Source organism: Oryzias latipes, chromosome 19, assembly GCF_053564925.1.
Source record: "Oryzias latipes strain Hd-rR chromosome 19, Olatipes_Hd-rR_3.1".
NCBI lineage: Eukaryota > Metazoa > Chordata > Actinopteri > Beloniformes > Adrianichthyidae > Oryzias > Oryzias latipes.
The window spans coordinates 4,394,248-4,415,264 of record NC_136255.1 but is presented as its reverse complement, the minus strand read 5'-3'; the positions used below and the strand labels follow the sequence as shown (position 1 = coordinate 4,415,264).

General features: G+C 44.2%; 1 protein-coding gene and 1 long non-coding RNA gene across 8 annotated transcripts in view; one reads left to right on the top strand and one right to left on the bottom strand.

Moving 5' to 3' along the window:
* Positions 1-11,662, bottom strand: part of LOC144988034 (uncharacterized) — a 29,482-nt gene extending 17,820 nt beyond the window's left edge. The window contains exon 1 of the long non-coding RNA XR_013651758.1: positions 11,591-11,662. This is a non-coding gene — a long non-coding RNA (uncharacterized LOC144988034). The remainder of the gene's footprint in view (positions 1-11,590) is intronic.
* LOC144988029 (serine protease HTRA1-like) lies at positions 6,364-9,559 on the top strand. 7 transcript variants are annotated; one of them, XR_013651725.1, is made up of 6 exons: positions 6,364-6,550; positions 6,875-7,021; positions 7,315-7,419; positions 8,643-8,733; positions 8,827-8,941; positions 9,173-9,559. XR_013651725.1 is itself a non-coding variant. In XM_078938110.1 (5 exons), the coding sequence occupies exons 3-5, from the start codon at positions 7,340-7,342 to the stop codon at positions 9,206-9,208; spliced, it is 231 nt and encodes a 76-aa protein (XP_078794236.1). In that variant the 5' UTR covers positions 6,370-6,550; positions 6,875-7,021; positions 7,315-7,339; the 3' UTR covers positions 9,209-9,559. The 7 variants fall into 7 exon arrangements, 2 of the variants coding, with proteins under 2 accessions (XP_078794236.1, XP_078794235.1); XR_013651724.1 differs by having other exon boundaries at positions 6,367-6,550; positions 8,563-8,733; XR_013651722.1 differs by having other exon boundaries at positions 6,372-6,550; positions 7,312-7,423; positions 8,563-8,733.
* Positions 11,663-21,017: the final 9,355 nt, after the last annotated feature.

Below are 21,017 nucleotides of genomic sequence, written 5' to 3'. Positions count from 1 at the left end.
CACAGGGAAGGATGTTTTATGACTCAACACGTATTCATCAACCAGCACCGCTGCTGATGTCACAGAGTTAACTTTCTGCTCATTCAGATAGACCACAAGCCTCTCGGGTAAACTTCTTTTGGACTCCTCCTCCTCCAACCTTTGGCGATAGGCTTCAGGCACGAGTTCATATGCCTGTAAAACAGACATTTTAACCATATCATAACTGAGTGAATCCTCAGGGAGCCACGCTACAACCTCTTGGACCTTTCCACTCATCTTACAGTGGAGCAACAAAGGCCACATCTCATGGGGCCACTTCAAAGTACCAGCGATGCGTTCAAATGATGCTAAATAGGAATCAACCTCCACTTCCCTGAAAGCAGGAACGACACGGATGGGTTTGTGCTGTCACATACTGCAGAGCGCCCTCTGCTGGATAAATAAATAACTGTATCCACAGATGACAGAAGCCCCTGGCTGCAGCCTGCAGAACTGTACGTGACACAGCAGCACAGCAAAATGGAGGAACGCATCAACAAACTCTGCCGTATTCATATTCATTCATTCCTTTTTGTATTCCGTTTAGTCCCTTTCAGGGTCACGGGGCTGCTGGAGCCTATCCCGGCCACATGTGGGGGAAGGCAGGGGACACCCTGGACAGGTCGCCAGTCTGTCGCAGGGTAGAATGTCCACAATCACACACCTATTCATTCTCACACCTATGGACAATTTAGAGTTGCCAATTAACCTATGAAGCATGTTTTTGGACGGTGGGAGGAAGCCGGAGATCCCGGAGAAAACCCACGCATGCATGGGGAGAACATGCAAACTCCAGACAGAAAGATCCCCCATTGATGTTGTTTTTCAGGTCCCCCAGCCGGGACTTGAACCGGGGGAGGGCCTGTATTCATACTGAAAGACGTTTTTACCTATTTTTTCTTTAACTTTTTATATTTGAATATTTGTGTTTTCTACACTTTATACCACATTTATGGAGGTGAAGGAGTGATTATATTTAATTTTGAAGAGTATTTTGATGTTTAGATGACTAAAGATTGTGAGAAGCACTTCCTGTTTTCTGCTAGAACAGCACATATGAAGTCAGACTGACAGACAACTAAAAGAGAGCTATGATCCCTTGTGCTATCCTATGGGGTCAAGATGAACATTGACGTGTTATTCCTACTATGACAAAGGTGAGAAAAGATGGAGAGGATTTCATGTTATTCCTGGAATCCAGTAAATATCACAAATCATTGAAGAAAAAAGTTTCAGGCTCCCAATTGGAAAAACTCTAAGTGCCATTCTGTAAACCAGATTATCAACAGCTTTAATTCTTTTCCTAAAAACATCGTTCTTTGGTCCAAACCTAAAACACAATTTGCAGTTCAGGCACAATTAGCAAAACTCTGAGTCTAAGCTTTGCAAGATGCATGATATATTCTGACTTTTAAATGACCTTCATCATGCAAAAGCAACTTTGTTTTAGCTTTAAGTGTGTTATTATGTTGATTTCTCAATATGAACCCCAAAGTGGTATTTTGATCCATTCACGCATTTCTGAGTATTCCTCTAAAACCCTGTTCTCTGAGCACCAGCCCCTCCTAATCCACGAAAGCGAGTGGGTCCTCACATTGTGATGTCACAAAGTGAGGAAGAGCCCCTTCCAGGAAGGGCTGCCAGCACCGCCCCCAGACTTACACACACAGGCCCACTTTCAGGTAGCAATAATCGGCTAAACGCTCTCATGTCACATGCACATCCATCTTTGCAAAAGTTCGGATGTTGTCTGTTAACGTAGACGAGACGCAGACACAGTTGGCGTCATGAAATGGGCGGCACCCACAAGGAGCGAAAGGCTTAAGAATAGCATGGTATAGGCCCTTTCAAACATGGTTGCTATTCATACCAATGTACAAGATGCCAAAACACAAATTGGCAAAACGGCTTCTATTACCATTAACACAGTACTGATCAATGGCAGGGCAGTCCTGGAAATATTGAGCGGCTTTTCAAAGATGGATAACGGAGCAAAGCAAGTCAGACCAAGAAGAGTGAACCATGAAGGAAAAAGGTCAAAAGGTCAACCGCCAACTCAGCAGGTTCACTGTTTCATCAATAATACAGACATTCAACAAGAAAATGTCAGAGAAGATGTAGCGTTTTTGTTGTCTGGGACAGTTTCAATTCTCACAAAGGTCTTCTCTTCAGACAGTGGTTTAACACAAATCCCCTATTTGCATTAGTCTTGTTTTCACCTTAGTCTCCATTCTTTAACCTAATTGGATTTGTATCAGCTGGGCGTTGGAAGGTATAAAAGAGAAAACCATCCACTCAGGAAAACTGGTTCCAGGCCACGGACATGGCTTATGGTGACATTTCCAGGGAATCCTGTACAGGTTGGATCAGGCACACAAGATCATTTTTACCCGTTGTCTCAAAAAGTAAATCCCAGATACTGTTTTACTCTAATTTCTTGGAAGGTGGGGGGCATTACTATTCTATCTAAAGCATTGTGTTTACAGCATGATGTGATTTGTTTCTGCAAACATGAACCTTTGGGGATTTCTTCATACATGGTGTTTTACGGTGATGTGACTGTAACTTTGCTGCTGTTACTGCAAGACTGTTTTGAATACGTCCCGTTCATGCAAGTGGCTCTAAGTTTCCCTATCAGGCCAAGACGAAGTACACAACTCCGCACCCGCCATCCTTCTCCAGGTTAAGGGTCCCGCAGTCCATCCAGTTCTCCAGAACTAGATGAATTCTAAGTATCGAGCGGTTCTGTTAAGTTTCTGCACACTGAGGTGCAGCTCAGACCCTCCATGTATGAAGACAGATTTGGTCAAATATACACATATTCAAGTATTCTGAGCACAACTGAACAAAACCTGACCACGCTGAAAAGCTTCTCCTGCTGCTCCTGCTGCTTACAAGTGAGGTTGAAGCAGGAAGGACGGCTCCAGCCCTGAACTCAGGAGCACCGGAAGCCAAAGGCAGGCAGAACCGCTGCAGCTTCCAGCCACACTCAGCATGCGCCTCAGCTCCTGCAGCGTCAGCGTTCTCCTTCCAGAGCCCTCTGCGGTTGGAGACTCGTTTCGTAGAAAGCATTGATGCTGGAGGATGAGCTGCAGCAGCTGTGAGCTGTCAGAGACAAAGACCTGGATCCAGTCTTCAGCTCCTGCAGCCACCAGCAGACCCACACACTCCCTGAAAGACATCCAGGCTGGATTATTGGACAGGGAGCCCTCTGCAGTGAAACCTCATGGATGCACACCTGTCCCGGCGGGAGACGGGTCAGGGCTCCGTACCCCGTACGTCCGAATTCAGCCGCTGCATGGATGGGAAGCTGAGGCCATTCGTTTCTGCAGGCCTGGTTGAGATCTGCCTCAAGGTCTAACAGAAGGTCGACGCATGCCATGTGACCTTCCTGTGAGCCAATACGGAGGGGGGTGGCTAGATCAGCGGCTGGGCTGTTGACATCTGCACCAGGAAAAGAGAAAAAAAGGAAAATGCAGGGAGAGGATCAGGAACGGATGAGTTTAGCTGATGTCTAAATGCCATCTGGAGTTTTCCTCCAGGTTTGAAAACACAATAATGCAAAGACAGAAACAGCTGATCCCCAGCATAAATGAGAGCCTCCAGGCTTTCCCTCTGTCCGTACTGCGCCGCCACAAACACAGGGGAGATGCCATGGTTGTCCAGAACCTCCCGGTTACAGACCTTCACCAGGATGGACACAATTTGGCCGTGACCCTGGAGGAGAGACGGTGCATTTACAGCTGTTTGTGTGTGGACGCCGTGTGTGTCCTGTTCACCTCTGCGCCCTTAGACACCAGCAGGTCAACCATGTCCATGTGCCCCCTGTCTACAGCTGAGGGAATTACACCTTTGCTACAAAAACAGCAGACAGCACCTGTCAGCGGCAGGTAGCAGCTTCACCTGCATACAGAGGACAGGACAAGTCATCTGGTGATGTCGGCGTGGGCTTTCAGGAGGAGGCGGACCACTCCCCCATGCCCCTGCTGCGCTGCCAGGTAACAAGCAGACTCCCCCTGGTGGGTTTGAGCGTTCACCAAAGCTGGAACTCTTTTGCAGGAGCGGGCTGTGGTAGGGAACCAAGATGGAAACATGAGTACGGCGAGGCTTGATGGGATCGGCGGCTGCACTTCTAGGGACGTTTAAATGTCGACATAACACAGAAACAAATGCAGAGAGACATTTAGACAATGAAAAACAAGCAGAAATGAGAAAACTCTCTGAAAAGTGGGGCATATTTTTGAAAAAAACAAATTCATAGCAGAAAGATTTATTTTAAAATGGCCAGAAAGTTCATGTCAAATGCACGATGTCTTGATTTAGCTGTACAGGAGGTGGGGATGTTGGACTAGAACAAGTTTCAGCCTGTCCTACCATCTACTGAAAGATAGAATTGATCTAGATAGAATCTAAAGATCCACTGCTGTTTTTAACATAATCTTGTAGCATTTTGGAGGACACATATAAAGAAAATTTAGAACAAATTTGCATTTTGGAATATTTCTTTAGTCAAATTGTTGGGAATCCGGAGCAGACGACAAAATGTTGCTTGAAAAAGAGCTTATTTGTCACGTAGAAAATACGCCGAGTGGGCCACAAGCTGCCTGCTCCCAATGACTAATATATACATTTGAACATGGACAGTGGAAATGTGTCAGTGCTGGTTTTATTGGATCTCATTGCTGCATTTGTTACAGTTGAGCATGTTTTATTACTCAAATGTCTGGAAATCGTGGTGGGTCTCAATGGGCCAGTACTTTACTGGTTCATGCTTGGAAAACAGAAAATATTTTGTGTCCTTTGGTAACTTTACATCGGAGCCAACAGAAATGACCCGTGGAGTTTATGCTTGATCTAAATTCTGTTCTTTTTAACAATAATAATGGATTGGATTTTTCTGCACTTTTCCAGATGCTCAAAGCACTTACATTGTGTCCATTATTCATTCACTCCTCATTCATACTTGGTGGTGGTAAGCTACTGTTGTAGCCACAGCTGCCCCTGGGGCAGACTGACAGAGGTCTGGCTGCCAGATTGTGCCTACGGCCCCTCTGACCATCACTGGGATCATTCATGCACATTCACATACTAGTGGAGCCACACTGGAGTCAAGGAGGGTGAAGTGTCTTGCCCAAGGACACAACAACATTTCACTGGTGGGAGCGGGAATTGAACCGCTGACCCTTTGATCATTGGATGACCCGCTCAACCGCCTGAGCCACTGTCGCCCCATGTTGATGTTCTTTCAATCTCATTTAAATCACACTTCTGTTGAATGTTTCTTTTAATGTTTTATGTAAAGCAATTGCCTTTGTGTGTTCATGAAATATGCTTGCCTCGTCTTAAAGGGTCTTTTTTTGTTTTATTCTTTTACAATTCAATAAGTGTTTTCTTGACTCTTTTAGTCAGACGCCAACATCAGCCTTTCATCCAAGGATGAGGAAATGGACAGGTGAGTCTGACAGATCCTGCAGTCTCTGTGGTGGGAGGAGCCAGAATCACTTTATTTAGAGCTGTTTATCATCCTAACTATAAAGGCGGTTTAAAAATCTGTAGGAGACGCTGGTTCAACCGCGATCACAGCTTTAATCAATGAGGAAAACTAAGTTCTTGTTAGTCCTCATCATCAAACCAACGACTGCAGTGTGAGCTGATGCACCGTAGACTCTCCGCGCACGCCCAGACCTCCAGCTTCTTCCTTCTTACTGTGCAGGGCCACCAGGATTTCTCGCATGCACGCACTGTGGCCGCCTTGTGCAGAGCGGTCCAGCATGGATGGATGGATGGATGGATGGATGGATGGATGGATGGATGGATGGATGGATGGATGGGTGGGTGGAATAAGACACCCACAGTGTAGAAACGAGCACTACTGCAGGTCTGTCATTCCCACTGCTATCAGACTGCACAACTCTGTATTATCAGGTCATCAAAAATGTGCACATATATAAATGTACCTATTTACTGATTTGTTTGATCTGATATCTGGTGATTTGCAATTGTACTATCACTTTATTTTTCTTTGGGCTTCCTTGATGGGTAAATTTCTCCCTGAGAGATAAATAAAGTTCCATTCAATGTCTCAACCAAAGCATGAAATTAATTTTCTATTTTTAATTTCATTTTACTTAATTTTTGAAGAGAAAACAATTCCTTCTAAATGTAACCCAGGTTAAAATACCCTTAAAAATAAATAATCCAAAAAAGAAAAATATATTAAAATACAATAAAAACATAAATGGGAAATTGTTCAAAATGTTATTTCATATTTGTTCTCTTTTATTTTGAAAAGTTTTGCAGTCTCTGGGTGACGCGATCCACGTGACCAACAACAGCCAATCAGGTTGTTGCAGATGTGAGAGCTTTCCTGTACGTTAGCAGAGCGGCTATTATGCAGTTTATCAAACGAGGGAGAAGATGAGATGATCAGAGATCGATAAAAGTTTGGTTTTTGTTCATTTTACTCGGTGGTGAAGTTGGGTTTTGCCTGAAGTAAAAAATACTATTTTCATGTACTCAACGGGACTTGGTGAGTGTGTTAAAAATATATTTTATTTGCATAAATTTCATATTTAACAATGTTTTATTAGTAAATGTCGTGAAATAGCAGACTAAGGCAGTGAATTTATGTTGTTTTATGATTTAGTTGTCAAGTTGTAGATGTTTTGGCGCGTTAATGTAGGCCTCGCGCGGACATCCAACCGCCATTACGTGATGCGTAACTTGAAATAGTTCTGTTTAAAAAATAAAATTAAAAACAAGGCGACCTTATTTTTATTTATTCGTACTGACTGCCTGATGTTTTATTTAGCTTATTTGAGTGTATTTTATGTTTGTCTGATGGGCCATGAAGGTTGGGCCGAATAAAGCGGATTCTTTTCTGAGATCCATGAGCGGAAGAAACAAGATGGCGAACCAACCCTGAACCATGAAAGTGATCCTAGCGAAGCACCAAGCGCCCTCTGCTGGACACTGGACAACCCTTTCTCTGCTGGAACTGGTAGGAATGGAAGCGTTTCTGTAGCATGACTGAAAATATACGTCAATACCAGAAATGCTTTTTTTTATTTTAAAATGGCTTAATTCAAATATATATCTGGTGTGTCGGAAGATTCATAATCCCTGTTGTAAAAGTAAAACATGTTAAAGTGGCCTTTGAGCTCTCATTAGTTTCCTCAGCTGTAATAAATAAAAACAGGAAAGCATTTAGTTGAATTCTTTATAGCATTCAACCAAATGTTTTCCCTAATGTTTAAGTGCCTTACAGGTGAAGTTACACCTTTCCACCAGCAGGTGGCGTTTGAGTCTGTGAGGCGGTATGGAGACGTTAGCCAGCATCAAAATGGCAGAAGGACCAGAGTCATCGTCTGTCGACTTTGTTGCTCTCCAGTCTTACAGGTTGGTAAGGCAGTAAGATACGCAAAATGGATTATAGAAATATAAATATTCAACACATTTAATTGAGAGATATCACTTTAGTGAACAAATACTGCACTATTTTTTAGGGGTCTAACAGTACATTAATCCCCCAAGTATTTTTTACGCGTTTAAGATTCCATCCAAACGCCCTTCATCATCTCCAGCTTCTGGAAATGAACCCAAACAACAGAAAAAGGTTCTGATTCTGCAGAGGCTCTGGGAGTTTTAAAACAGCGTCAACAATTCGTGGATTTTCGTTAATCGCGCGGGGGGGGGGCGCTGTGGTTCACATAGAGCTGTTCTGAAAGTGTCTGAGTCTCTGTTCACTGAGCTGAAGGCTGGCTGGCTTCTGCTGCTATCAGGACAAAGATTCTCATCATTTTGTCCTTTAAATAAATAGATTTTTACTTTTTTTCCCCATAAGTGTTGTTTTTTTTTTTTCTGAAAAAACTCAACTTTCAAGATTTGTTCTGTGGTCCAGAGTTCATGGGACAGCTAACAAATCCTGTGTGCACACCTGTGTTTGGGAAAAAATAATTTCTGGATGCTTCTTGTTGGTTTAGTCACTAACCCTGTTTAACCATTGATATTATATTTCATCCACACATTTCTGAGACCTCTATCTAATAACCAGGATCCAAACTTTCCTTCAAACTCCATTGTGTAGAACGTGGTCCATGTTTTCTAAAGATTTGCCTTTTTTCTGAATATTTTTTCCTCTTAAACTGACATTATTGAGAACAAAAACTGATCATCATGTAGAAATCTTTCTCATTAAAAATGACATTAAATATCCTGTAGTGGATTTTATCAAAGGTTTAAAGTCCCACTCTGATCATCTTTTCATTCATTTTCAGAGTTTCCAGTGGTCTCTTCACTATTATTTAGCTAAAATCACTAAACCTGTCTTTTTCTAGGACATAGTTTCTGCAGAGCAGCAGGACTTCATTAGAAATTCACCTCTGAGCTGTGGGCGGGGCCATTAGCATGGAGCCACCTCGCCCCCTTCCCCTAGCAACAAAAACAGCCAGAAATATTAGAGCTATGCAGCCGTACAGTTTGGATGCAGATTCCAGCTCAGACCAGGAAAACAAAGACGTTCATGGATCTATTTGTCTGCAGGATGGTGTTTTCCAGGAGGGGGGTGCCGTTTATAAAAACTTGTAAACTGGCCCACGTGGTTTGTATTTGAATAAAAACAGAAGTGCCTCAAGCTTCAGTCAGTGAGGCCAGAGAACATGGCGGCGTCAGTCAGCAGCTCCGATTCCATTCCTACAATAGGATGGCAACCCAGTAAGATATTCAGAAAAAAGTAATATATTATCATATACGTATAGCCTGAGATATATGTCCTTTAAATCAGCTGTCCCCTCTGTCTCTGTTTAGGATGGGAGCTTCCAGGAGGGGGGTGCCGTTCAGCAGTGGATCCGGGTTTGTGGTGTCGTACGATGGCCACATTTTGACCAACGCCCATGTCATCAAAAAGAGCTCCAGGGTGCAGGTGAGTTACAGCATTGTTGTTTTCCTAAAACGTCAATGGAAGAGAGAACAAACAATCAGGTAGGCCATCAGGAGGTGTGGCCTATTTTAAATTATGACCATTAGTCATCGCTGAAAAGTCCCACCACGACCCATCAGTTGGTCATTATTAGATTCCTGGAGGTGGTTTAGTGTCTTCATCAAAGTCTGAAGAACAGGAAGTAGGTCTGATGGTGTCCTCACCATTTTCCAGGTGGAGCTGAAGAATGGGGTCCCTGACCAAGATTGACCCGACGGTGACCCCTGTAGTAGGGGGTGTCAAAGATCTGCTCAAATCTGCATTGACTGACGCCGTCACCTGACCCTCATTTTAACCCTAACCTAACCTCCACCAAACCCTACCCCCCACCTGGCGCTAATCCTAACCCCAACCCTAGTGAAACCTCACCCCCCACCCCTAATCCCAGTTAAATTATGTGTATGTGCGTACATTTTAAATAATGTTGTACATTTCTTACTTCATGTATTAAACTGCCCCACTATGTGTTTGTGTGTATAAATGTGTTGTTGTTTCTCATAGTTCCATCAAATGTCTAAATGTGTAAAATCACAAAAAGTTAATAAAGGTTTTATTGTTTCATTCTGTAGATTTATTGTATGAATATATCATCAGTTTATATGAAGTCTGTATTAAAACTATTGCTATAAAGAAAATCAACTTTACTGCTTTTCATGAATAGAAAAATAAATGTTCATCCAGTCTGTGATGGATTCAAATAAAGAGAGGATAAAATCTAAAGTCAGCTGTCCATCCAGTCCCTTCAGAAGTTGTTCCATCCCAGCGGTAGAAGCTGTCCTCTTTTCCTGATAGTCCAAGTCTCAGGATGTGCCGAGGAAGACCTGCTCTGAAGTTCTCCATCAGGTCTTTGTTGGTTATTCCATGGAACTGGTCCCTGATCTGTTAGGATTCAGGATTCTTTGTCATTTCACCACAGAGATGAAAGGAAACTTGTGTCTCTGGTCCCGGGCCAGCCGTTTAGTGACAGACAGGAAGAGACATGTGAATGTGAAATATGATTTCTATAGAGAATTGCACAGAGGATATGACAGTACTGCACTGGGGGGGGGGGGGGGGGGGGGGGGGGGGGGGGGGGGGGGGTTCCAGTGATCTTCCAGAGTTCAGCATCTGACTGCTTCTGGGAAGAAACTATTCCTCATCTGGTGTTCCTGCTCTTTATGCTCTGCAGCTCCTCCCTGAGGGGAGCAGGGGGAACAGAGTGGGTGAGGGGTGGGTGGGGTCTTTCAGGATGGGGGAGGCTCGTTTCCTGCATCTGGTCTCATAGATGTCAGTGGTGGTCTGCTATGGAGTCCCAAACTGTTCATAACTAAATAAATAAATAGGAGCTTGTGCAACTACATGTAACGGGTTCACAAAGTATTGAATAATCACACATTTTATTTTTTTATTTTCAGTGATGAAAGTCTTCCGGGAATTCCCGGAAATCCGGGTTTTTGAGCAAACCGAACGTACTTTCCGGGAAATAAAGACCTGATCTCTACGGACAAATCGCTTTCTGGATTAAAAAATGGTCTGAAATCAGCTAATTTTAGCTTTATTTTCTATATTTCTCCGCAGATCGCTTCCTCTATGGTCGTGGCCATCTCTCGTCTTCCCGGCCTAATTGACCAATGACGGGACGTTTTAGTTGCTTTCGGATGCGTCGACGGGTCTGATTGGCTCTGTCTGCACCACGTGGTCAGCGTGACTCGCTTCCCTAGAGACCAAAACTGGCGGACCCACGCTAAATTTTCACAAACACATCTGAAGAGTTTGCGATCAAATTTGTGTTAAAATAATGGCAGGCATCGTCATTATTGAGCGTGGTCACGACCTCAGTTGTGAGAAGACGATAAAAAACAAATTGAAGTGGTCTTGGCTGGAAAAAAAAGATTTTTAAGGTAGTGTAGGTCAAATACTTTTTTGTGTAAAATAATCTCAAAACCACATTTTGAAATAATTTCAATTTTAGTTTTGAGTTTCAGTTTTTATTTTGAATAAATTTCTCTATCTAATTTATTTGTATTTCCTAATTACCATGATTTAGTTCAGTATAGTTGACATTAATTATAAGTATTTGATGGTTTGGACCCGCACTCCCTTAAAAAATAATGTTTACAATGTTTAGCTTAGTTTGTATGTTTGTTTTGATATTTCCCAGATTACTTAGTATTGGTGTTAAAGAATTGATGTATTATGTTATAGAATTAAAGTTTAAAGCAGATCCCATATTTTGATGTAATTATAGTTTGAGAAAACAGTGCAAGTGGATGTTGTACATCAGTCATTTCTAAAGCAGAAATAATGTATAAATAACTGAGGTATTTTCATAGAATATCATAGTTACTGGTGTTCTTTTTGCCATTTGGGGCTTTGATGTTACTATATTTTAGCAATTGTATGTTTTGTAGCTTTAAGGAAAAGCGTAGATTGTAGGATTGTGTTACTTTGAGCAATTTTCCAAATTCTTTTTTAGGACCAGCAAGTCCTTAATGGAGAGTCAAACTAGGGGTTTGACTCTCCATATATACATGGTTTGAATGACAAATCATGATGCTCCAATTAGTCTTAGTTTCTTGATAAAGAAGTGAATAACTAGCTGCCAGAATGCACCAGAATGCATCTAAGACCACGTATTTTTCCAAAATTTCGCTCTGTGCCCGCCATATCGCTCAAAGAAAAGTTCAGGGATTTTTTCCTTACCTGACTTTCATCACTGTATTTTATATCTGGCAGTTGAGTTGCATGCCATTAGGGTTCACAAAATAACAACGCAGAGCAGAAACTAGCAGTGGTTACATACCAAATCAATAAATTTCTCAAATATATAAAAAGATCATGAAATTGTGAAAAACCTGCACACAGATTTTAAATTAGTCATATTATTAAATATATTTCATTTTGCTTTAAAAACCTGTTCATTATTTTAAAACAGCATTTTAAAATATTCATTTTAATCATGTTGCATATTATTATAATTCTGTTTTTTTTCAGAATCTCACATTTCAGAATCAATATTTTCCAAAGTAGCTTTGCTTTTATTTCACATTGCTGTTTTTCAGAATTACTCATTTCATAATGACCTTTTTCAGCAGAATGAGTCTGTCTGTCAATCACTGAAAGTGGGTGGGTCTAAACATTCATTGGCTGAACCCTGAACTGACTCATATTCCTTTTTTTTTTTTTTTTTTTTTTAACTTGTCCTGTCCAACAGCTAGGCAGGCAGATGAGAGCTGAGGGCCTCTTGTGTTGGACATATTTTACTTTAACAAGAAGGGTTATTAATCTTCTGACAAACCAAAGGTATGACTGAATAAACCCCTTTTGTAATTGAGGCCAAACTTTATTCATTTCAACCGTGATTGAAAATCTTTGGTGTTGGACTGGACGGAAAAGGAAAGAAGAGGGAGGGATGTCGGGGGGGGGGGGGGGGGGGGGGGTGATAGTGAGAGGGGGGGGTAAGACCATGAAGCAGCATAGAGCAGACAGGTTTACTGGTTGTTTATCATTACGGTATGGTTCAAATGTAGTACAAAAAGGGCGGGACCTGTCCACACACACTCAAATATTATCAACACACCTGCTAGCTGCAAAAAATGTTCACATGTCAACATGTACACAAAACAGATAGTGTTCACGAACGCCTACCTATGCCTTTAAACCAACTAGTGTGAAATCTTTCATTCATTCAATCATTCAAACTATAAGTGCAAAGGTGAGCTAACACCTGTGCTCAGGTGAGTGTTTATGTTCTTCTAAAATGGATGGTGGAATGTGAAAAGAAGGAGGAGGAGCGCCCAGCCACCCCCACACCCAGACCCCCGCCGCAGCAGCAGCGGCTGCCGGAATTCCCCCAACGCCACACGGGAACAGGCAGGGAACAACCGCCCCCCGGGCGACCAAGACCGCCACCCAGGCCAGGGCCAGCAGGACCGCCACGAGGCCCCCAGAGCCAGAGAGCAGAGAGGCGCGGAGGGAAAGAGAGCGCCGCCCCAGCCCAGCCAGGAAAGCAGCCCCCCCGCCGCGCCGGAAGAGCCCAACGCAGGGCCCCACCGGAGAAGGACGCCCACAGCCCCAGACGAGCACCCCACCACCACCCAGGAGTTCCGGGCATCCCCCCGCCCCAACCCCAGGTACGAGCCGGGACCCCCCAAGGGAGACCCGCTCCGCACTCCAGGCAGCCACCCACCCGGCCCACGGTTGGTCCAGGTAGGAGCAAGGCAGGGGACCGCCGCCCCTGCCCAGGAGGGGGGAACCCCGGGGAAAAAAGGGTGGCCCACAAGGGGTGTTATAAATATGGCCCGACCAGGCTCGGCCATGTTGGAAGTTTGGCGGGGACCAGCGCTCAGGGGTAGGGACCAGGACCCACCCCCCAGGGACACGAACACCCCCGGCTCAGGTGTAATATGAACCCTCCCACCGTGCGGAGAGAGCACCGCCGGGCCCAAGGAGCCGGCACCCAAGGGACACGGCCGCCATAGCCAAGGGGCCCGCACCCCCCACCAGGGAAGGGGTAGGGGACAGATGGACCCAGGTCCCACCTTCCTTGTAAAATGTGTGTGCGTGTATGTGTGTTTGAAAGGGTGTGTGAAATGTGTGTGCATGTGTGTGTGTTTATGTTGGAATGTATATATTGAAAGGGGAGGGGTGTGTGTACTAAGGGGGGTGCAGTTAAAATTGGCGAGTAGGGCACTAAGGGGACATCTCCTGATTTCTCACAGTGATGTCCCCTCACCCTCCCCACCAAGGGGCCCTAAATGTCTAAGGTGCGGTTAAAATTGGCGGGTAGGGTGCCAGGAGGACATCTGCTGCTTGCTTGCAGTGATGTCCAAGCACCCCCCCTACCAAGGACCCTACATGTCTAAGGTGCAAATAAAACCAAAAGAGGGGGGGCCCACTCCATACGGCAACCATAGGAGGGGGGCCACTGCCAAGTAGCCCCCCCCCAAGGCGCATCGCAGGTTAGACCCCCCATCCCCTCACCCTAATATGAGGTTATATGAGGAAGGGGGGACTGACTCATATTCCTGGATACGCGCTCTGTGGTGTTCCACTCAGAGAGATGACATATTTCAGCGACATCTGCACGGCTTTGCTGACATTAGCTGATCAAATAGAGACAGACAACCTGTCTGCTGCAGAAGATGCAAACATCCACGACTCTATTTTCTAGTTTGAGGGTTTGTGTGAACCACAGAGGAACTTTCTTTAAGCGCCGGTCGTCCACGTCTTGAAGTTCCCGTTGAAATACTCCAGACTCTCGTTCTCTGTGCACGATTGCTAGTGTCCCAGTTTTCCAGCCCAAAAGTCACCTAAAAACCGTCAGACCCGACAAAAAAAAAAATCCTGATCCTTTTAAAACCGGACCATGGAGGGTCATAAATGAAAATGCAAAATGTTTTTTGCATTGGAAAATGCAGAGGTTTTATTTGAAAAGACTCTCGCTATTATCCGGGAGCTCTTCTCTGCTCTGTAAGCTGACACAGCTGTCGTCACATCTGTTTCCCTCACACGCCATCGCTGTGGCGGCTCCCGGGAGGCGAGCTGGCGGCCAGAAAGAGACCCGAAGCAGCGCCAGCCTGCTCGGGACTAACTCAAGAAATGATAAATGGCACCGATAATAAAGAGTTCACAGTAGGAGTGGTCATGGATCTGAAAAAGCTTTTTCACACTTTTGATCATAACATTTTAGGAAAGAAACTGGAAAGAAATGGAATACAAGGACTGGAATTAAACTGGTTAAACAGTTACATTAAGAACCAGCAGCAGTTTATACATCTGGAAGATTGTAAATCATCCCTGCTAGATTTAAGCTGTGGAGTACCACAAGGGTCAATATTAGGCCCAACACTGTTCATCCTATACATTAATGACATCCACTTGGTATCAAATACTCTCAAATTCTTTTTGTATGCAGACGACACAAGTTTATTCTGTACAGGGGAGAGCCTCAGGGAGGTAGTAAAAGGAGTAAATACAGAGTTAGGAGAACTAAAAAAATGGTTTGACAAAAATAAACTGACTCAATGTTAAAACTAAATTCATGATTTTTGAAAATCGCCACATTCCTGCAGATTTAGAAATAAAAGCTGCTATTGATAATCATGTTCTGGAAAGAGTGAGTGAAACGAGTTCCTCTGAGTAATTCTGGACAAAAAAATAAGCTGGAAGCCACAAATAAAGCTCGTCAGAGCTAAACTTGCTAAAAGCATGTTATCCTGAGCGTAGTGTACTGGTTAGGCAAACAGGTTAAAACCCAGATGCAGGAAGGACTTAAAACATGACCGAAAATGTTCCAAAACATGTAACCTTTGTGCTATCCTAGGCACTTCAACATTTGGAGTCGGGTCATCTAGACCCACTAGACAGTGCGCTGAACCTTTTTTCTTCAATGATTAGTGAACCTCACTGGTGTCCATGAATCTTTCCACCTTTATCAAGGTAGGGAGAACACGTCAAAGTAAGGGTGGGGTCATCTAAGATAGCACAAGGGTTAACATGAACCAAGGACTGGGCAAAAACAAGAACACAAAAAGACAGCTCTTTAAATAATGAGAACAAATGAAAGAACTAAAAACAGATGCAACCGACCCCAGGAGAACGAAAGGGGTCAGGACCTGAGAGACAAAGAAAATCCCAGAAACCGAAGACAACACAAGAGACAAATCAGGAGACACACCGCACAGCCGGCATGCGGGGAGCAGCAGAACTGGGAAAAAGAACCACTGTACATTGGAGCAACTTAGACTAGAGACAAGTTTGTTTGTGAGAATTCCAGGATCAGGTCTTTGGAAACTGAGCTGGAAGCTAAACTAATTTGAGTAAATATTGATAATTATTGACCTCTGAAAACACAGAAGAATGTTTCTGCTGTCTGAATAGTCAGCTGGAAAAATGGTGAGTGAGATTCAGGAAAAGATCTTAAAAGGCAGTTTCCTTTCCAACACATGTATAGAGCTTCAAGAAGAGGAACAAAACTCAAAGGTTTCCATGAATCTGGAAGGAGCTTCAGAAGAACTTCATCTCCATCAGACAGACCCAATGACACAACTGTTGGTAATGAACTAAAAACTATTGCTGGGGAAGGTCCATCACCAACAGAACTTCTAAAAGGACAGGAAGGCTTGGCTCTGCTGTGAGACAACAGTATCTGGGAATCTCTTCATACCAAGAGGCAGCTCAGCCGTAGGAGCATCGCCGCAGTGCCCATCCAGCAAAAGCAACATGAGCAGTAACAACCACCGACCAAGCCGGCAAGTCCTGGCATTGAGAAACAGACCTGACTCCGTATAAAACTGGTTTTCAGGAGGTTCTTGCTCTGCAGAACAATTAACTCAAGACATTCATCACACATACCAAGACAAAACAGAACAATCCTACAATCATAAACAGTTCAAGAAGAGACAGCATGAGGGACAGTGTTATGTGACCATTTTCTTGTCTTTTCAGTATCTTTATTCCAGCTCCAGGTTTCCCAGCCTGCCCCAGAAGCACCTGATTGAGGAGGGTTTAAAAGGCCCTTTTTGGCTCCTCCCTGGCTCCTCCCTTCTCCCATGGCTGGCAGCCACACTAGCAGGATGACTCATGCTTGACAGCAGCCTTTGTCCCTTCTCAGATACTTGTTGTTAGTGTTTCCACATGAGTGGGAATAAACCTGGCTGTTTCGTACCGTAAGCCCTTGGTTGTGTCATTTATGTTGCACCCACTGAGCCTGGATGTAACATATGGGCGCTCGTCCGGGATCCTCTTGCCCCAGGTGTGAGGTTTGTGATGCTTTGTTGGTCATTGTGGGATTTGGTGTGAGATTGGCTGCCGGTTTGGTTTCTGCATCTGTTTGGGGTGTTAAGTTTGGGTTCCCTGGTTAGAATAGAGAGTGTTCCAGCAGGTTTGATTTGCTCATCTGCCATCGGTTCACTCATTTGTTATTTTGCCTTTTTTATTTTTGAGGTTATCCTGAGTGGGGATTTTGTCCCTGTCAGGGGTAAGCAAGTCAGGACCTTAGCGGTCACTGACGCTTTGCTTTTAAAGCCACCTCAAGCCCGGTACGCCTCAGAAGATAGTTTAGGCTTTAGTTTTAATCAGGCAGGTACCAGGGGCCCCTTTGTTTGTTTAGGGAGAATAAGCTGTGTGAGATCTGTAATTAGTGCTCTTGTTTTCTTGTGGCAGTTTGGGCTTTGGGTTTGCTCGTGGTTTCTAAGTAGTGGTTTTGGCCTGCTGTTTTTTTTGTTTGCTAAAGCATCCTGATTGTTTGCTAATAGCAGGTAGCATGGCTTCCCTTGCTGACTTCATAGAGTCGCCTTCTGAGGAGCTCCTTCAGAAGTTTACTAAAGAACAGTTGTTAAGTTTGGCCTCACATTATGGTATTGAGACTGGAGGTTGGAGTAAACGTGGAAAGGAACCTGTTAAGGATCTACTTCGAATTGCCTTGGTTGGGGAGGGGCTGCTGAAAACATCCACCCTTGACCCTTTGGCACCTGTAAGTGTTCCTACTTCAATTTCACCTGACACAGTTTCAACAGATTTGGCTCTGGAGGTGAGACTCAGAGAATTAAGTATGCAGGAAAGGGAGATACAGCTGAAAGAAAAGCAAATTCTGTTGGAACATGAACGTTTTCTAGCAGATTTAGAATTTAGGAGGGCTTCAATGCACATTAGCTTGGAGCAATCAGAGTTTGACGTGGCCCGACATATTAGATTGGTTCCCCCATTTGCTGAAAAAGATGTGGAGAATTATTTTCCACACTTTGAGCGTGTTGCTATCATGTCTAAGTGGCCCAAACAAGCTTGGACACTACTTCTACAAAGTGTTTTGGTCGGGAAAGCTCAAGAGGCCTATTCCTCTCTAACAGTGGAAGAAAGTGGGGACTATGAAATTGTAAAAAAAGCCATCTTAAAAGCATATGAGTTGGTTCCTGAGGCCTATCGCCAACGGTTTCGGGGGCTAATTAAACAGGGCAACCAGCCTTATGTGGAGTTTGCAAAGGAGAAAGAGACACTCTTCAATAGATGGTGCACATCCCAGAAAGCAGAGTCATTAGATGAATTTAAACAGCTTGTTTTACTCGAGGAATTCAAAAATTGTCTTCCTCCGACTATATGCACTTATCTGAATGAGCGACAAGTTACCACTCTGTCTAGAGCCGCAGTTTTGGCTGATGAGTTTATGTTAATACATAAATTTGACTATCAGAGACCATCGGGAGAATCTAGACCAGAGACGCGTCAACAGAGTTCACCTCCCCGCATGACTAGCTCTAAAAGGTCATTTGAAACAACTGAACGTGTCTGTTTCTACTGCAGGAAGCCTGGTCACTTTATTGCTGATTGCCCTGTTTTGAGTAGAAAGCAGCCTAAACCTATTGGCCTTCTCCATACAGACCTTGGCCAAGAGTGAGTAAGGGGACAGCAACAGAAGGTGGGGTTGAATGCACTTCATCTTTTTTGATGGATGGGTATGTATCTCTTGGTTCGAATTCGAATCAAGAGGATAGCCGTCCAATTAAAATCTGGAGAGACAGTGGCGCTTTTCAGTCTGTAATTCTGCGTGATGTTCTCCCCTTTTCTGAGCAGTCTGAGTTGAAGTGCAGTGCCATTGTGCAGGGGTTTTGTGGTTTTATGACACTCCCATTGCACTCAATCAATCTCAATAGTGTTTTAGTCTCTGGGAAGGTTTCTGTGGCTGTTTGTCCGTCTATACCCATAAATGGTGTGTCTCTGATTCTAGGCAACGATTTGGCTGGGGACAGAGTGTTAGCCGCTCCTGTGGTTACTTCCACCCCTACAGAGCTGGAGTGTCCAGATAAGTTGGAGCAGGAGTACCCGGATGTTTTCCCTGTGTGTGCTGTCACCCGAGCCATGTCTAAGAAGCCCTTAGAGAAAGAGATGGACCCCCATGTTGATTTGTCAGACACCTTCTTAGCTAAATGTGACACGTTTGGTTTTGGTGATTCTTTTCCTTCTCATGAGGACCTTAAAGCTGCCCAGGCTTCTGACAAAAGTTTATGCTCTTTGTTTGATAATGTTGTCCCGGAGGGCGAAGCTGAAAAACTCTCCCGTGCTTATTTCATCAGCAATGGAGCACTGATGAGGAAATGGACGCCCCCTGAGCTAACCTGTGAAGACTGCTGGGGGAGTTTCTTTCAGGTTGTGGTCCCAGTCATTTTTCGTACTGAAGTTCTTTGCCTTGCCCATGATCATGGTTTAGCAGGTCATATGGGTGTGAGGAAGACTTTAGACAGGGTTACGAGGAATTTCTATTGGCCTGGTGTTAAATCTGATGTGACAGGCTACTGTAAAACCTGTCATGTTTGCCAGGTTGTGGGGAAGCCTAATCAGACCATTCCCAGGGCTCCTTTACATCCCATTCCAGCTATTGGAGAGCCTTTCGAGCATGTCTTGGTTGATTGTGTGGGTCCGCTTCCTCGCACCAAGTCTGGAAATCAGTACCTCCTAACTATGATGTGCACAGAAACACGTTTCCCTGAGGCTGTTCCCTTGAGGACAATAACAGCCACTGCAGTGTCTAAGGCCCTTGTCAAGTTCTTTACACTGTTTGGACTCCCACGTGTGATTCAAACAGACCAGGGGACAAACTTTATGTCCAGGGTTTTTTTGCAGGTGTTGCAGCAGTTTTCCATCAAGCACTGCACATCTTCAGCCTATCATCCCGAGTCCCAAGGAGCCTTAGAGCGTTGTCATCAAACATTAAAGACCATGCTGAGGGTTTATTGTCAGGAGTTTGGGAAGGAATGGGATCCCATTGCTACTTTTTGCAGCTAGGGAAGTAACTCAGGAGTCTCTGGGTTTCAGTCCGGCTGAGTTAGTGTTTGGACATACAGTGCGGGGCCCTTTGAAGCTATTGAAAGAGAGGTGGTTGGAGGAGCCCACTTGCAAGACAGATTTAATGCAATATGTCTGTAGTTTCAGGTCCAAACTTCTGAGGGCATGTGAACTTGCCAGGAAGAACTTAGAGAAGGCTCAAGAAAAAATGAAACTGAGGTATGATAAACACACTCAGTACAGGGTGTTTTCCCCAGGGGATAAGGTGTTGGTTCTCTTACCACTCCCAGGGTCCACCTTGCAATCCCAGTACAGTGGGCCTTTCACAGTTGTGCGCAAAATAAGTGACACTGATTACTTGGTTCGGACTCCTGACCGAAAAAGAAAAGAACGTCGGTGCCATGTGAATCTACTTAAGCCTTATTTTGATAGGGAGATAGAGTCAAGGCCTATTATGTCATTGTCTGTGTCAGTTTCAGACCCAGTGGACACCTCCAATGTGGCTTTAAGGGGCATTCCTGAACGAAGACTCTTGAACTCTGAATTATTTTCAAGTTTGGATGTACATCTGGCTTATTTGGACTGTGAAAAGCGTGCTGACATTGTTGCTATCCTTCACAGGTATCTAGAGCTTTTCTCGGACGTGCCAACTTGCACCAGTGTTCTAGAGCATGACATAGATGTTGGTGACGCTCTCCCTGTAAAGCAACATCCATATCGAATAAACCCAGAGAAGCGTCGGATAATGCAACAGGAGGTATTGTACATGTTGCAACATGGGATTGCTCGGCCTAGCTCCAGTCCATGGAGCTCTCCTTGTCTCCTAGTTGAAAAGTCTGATAAGTCACCACGTTTTTTTACTGATTTCAGGAAGGTTAATTCGTTCACTAAGCCAGACTGTTTTCCTTTGCCCCGCTTGGATGATTGCATTGACCGTGTGGGATCTGCCGCTTATGTCACAAAACTAGACCTACTTAAAGGCTATTGGCAAGTTCCTTTGACCCCTAGGGCTTGTGAGATTTCAGCTTTTGCTACCCCTGATGATTTTTGTCAGTATACGGTCATGGCTTTTGGCATGAGAAACGCACCAGCGACATTCCAACGGCTGATAAACACAGTGCTAAGGGATGTATCACGTTGTGAAGCTTACCTGGATGACGTTGTGGTTAGCAGCTCTTGTTGGCCTGACCACTTGTCACAACTCAGTGATGTATTTTTGAGGTTGACTAAGGCTAATCTAACACTGAATCTTGCTAAGTGT

Coding starts and splice junctions, on each gene's coding strand:
- LOC144988029 (XM_078938110.1), top strand. CDS start 7,340: ATGGAGACGTTAGCCAGCATCAAAATGGCAGAAGGACCAGAGTCATCG. Junction 7,420..8,826: donor GTTGCTCTCCAGTCTTACAG/GTTGGTAAGGCA, acceptor GTCTCTGTTTAG/GATGGGAGCTTCCAGGAGGG. Junction 8,942..9,172: donor AAAAGAGCTCCAGGGTGCAG/GTGAGTTACAGC, acceptor ACCATTTTCCAG/GTGGAGCTGAAGAATGGGGT.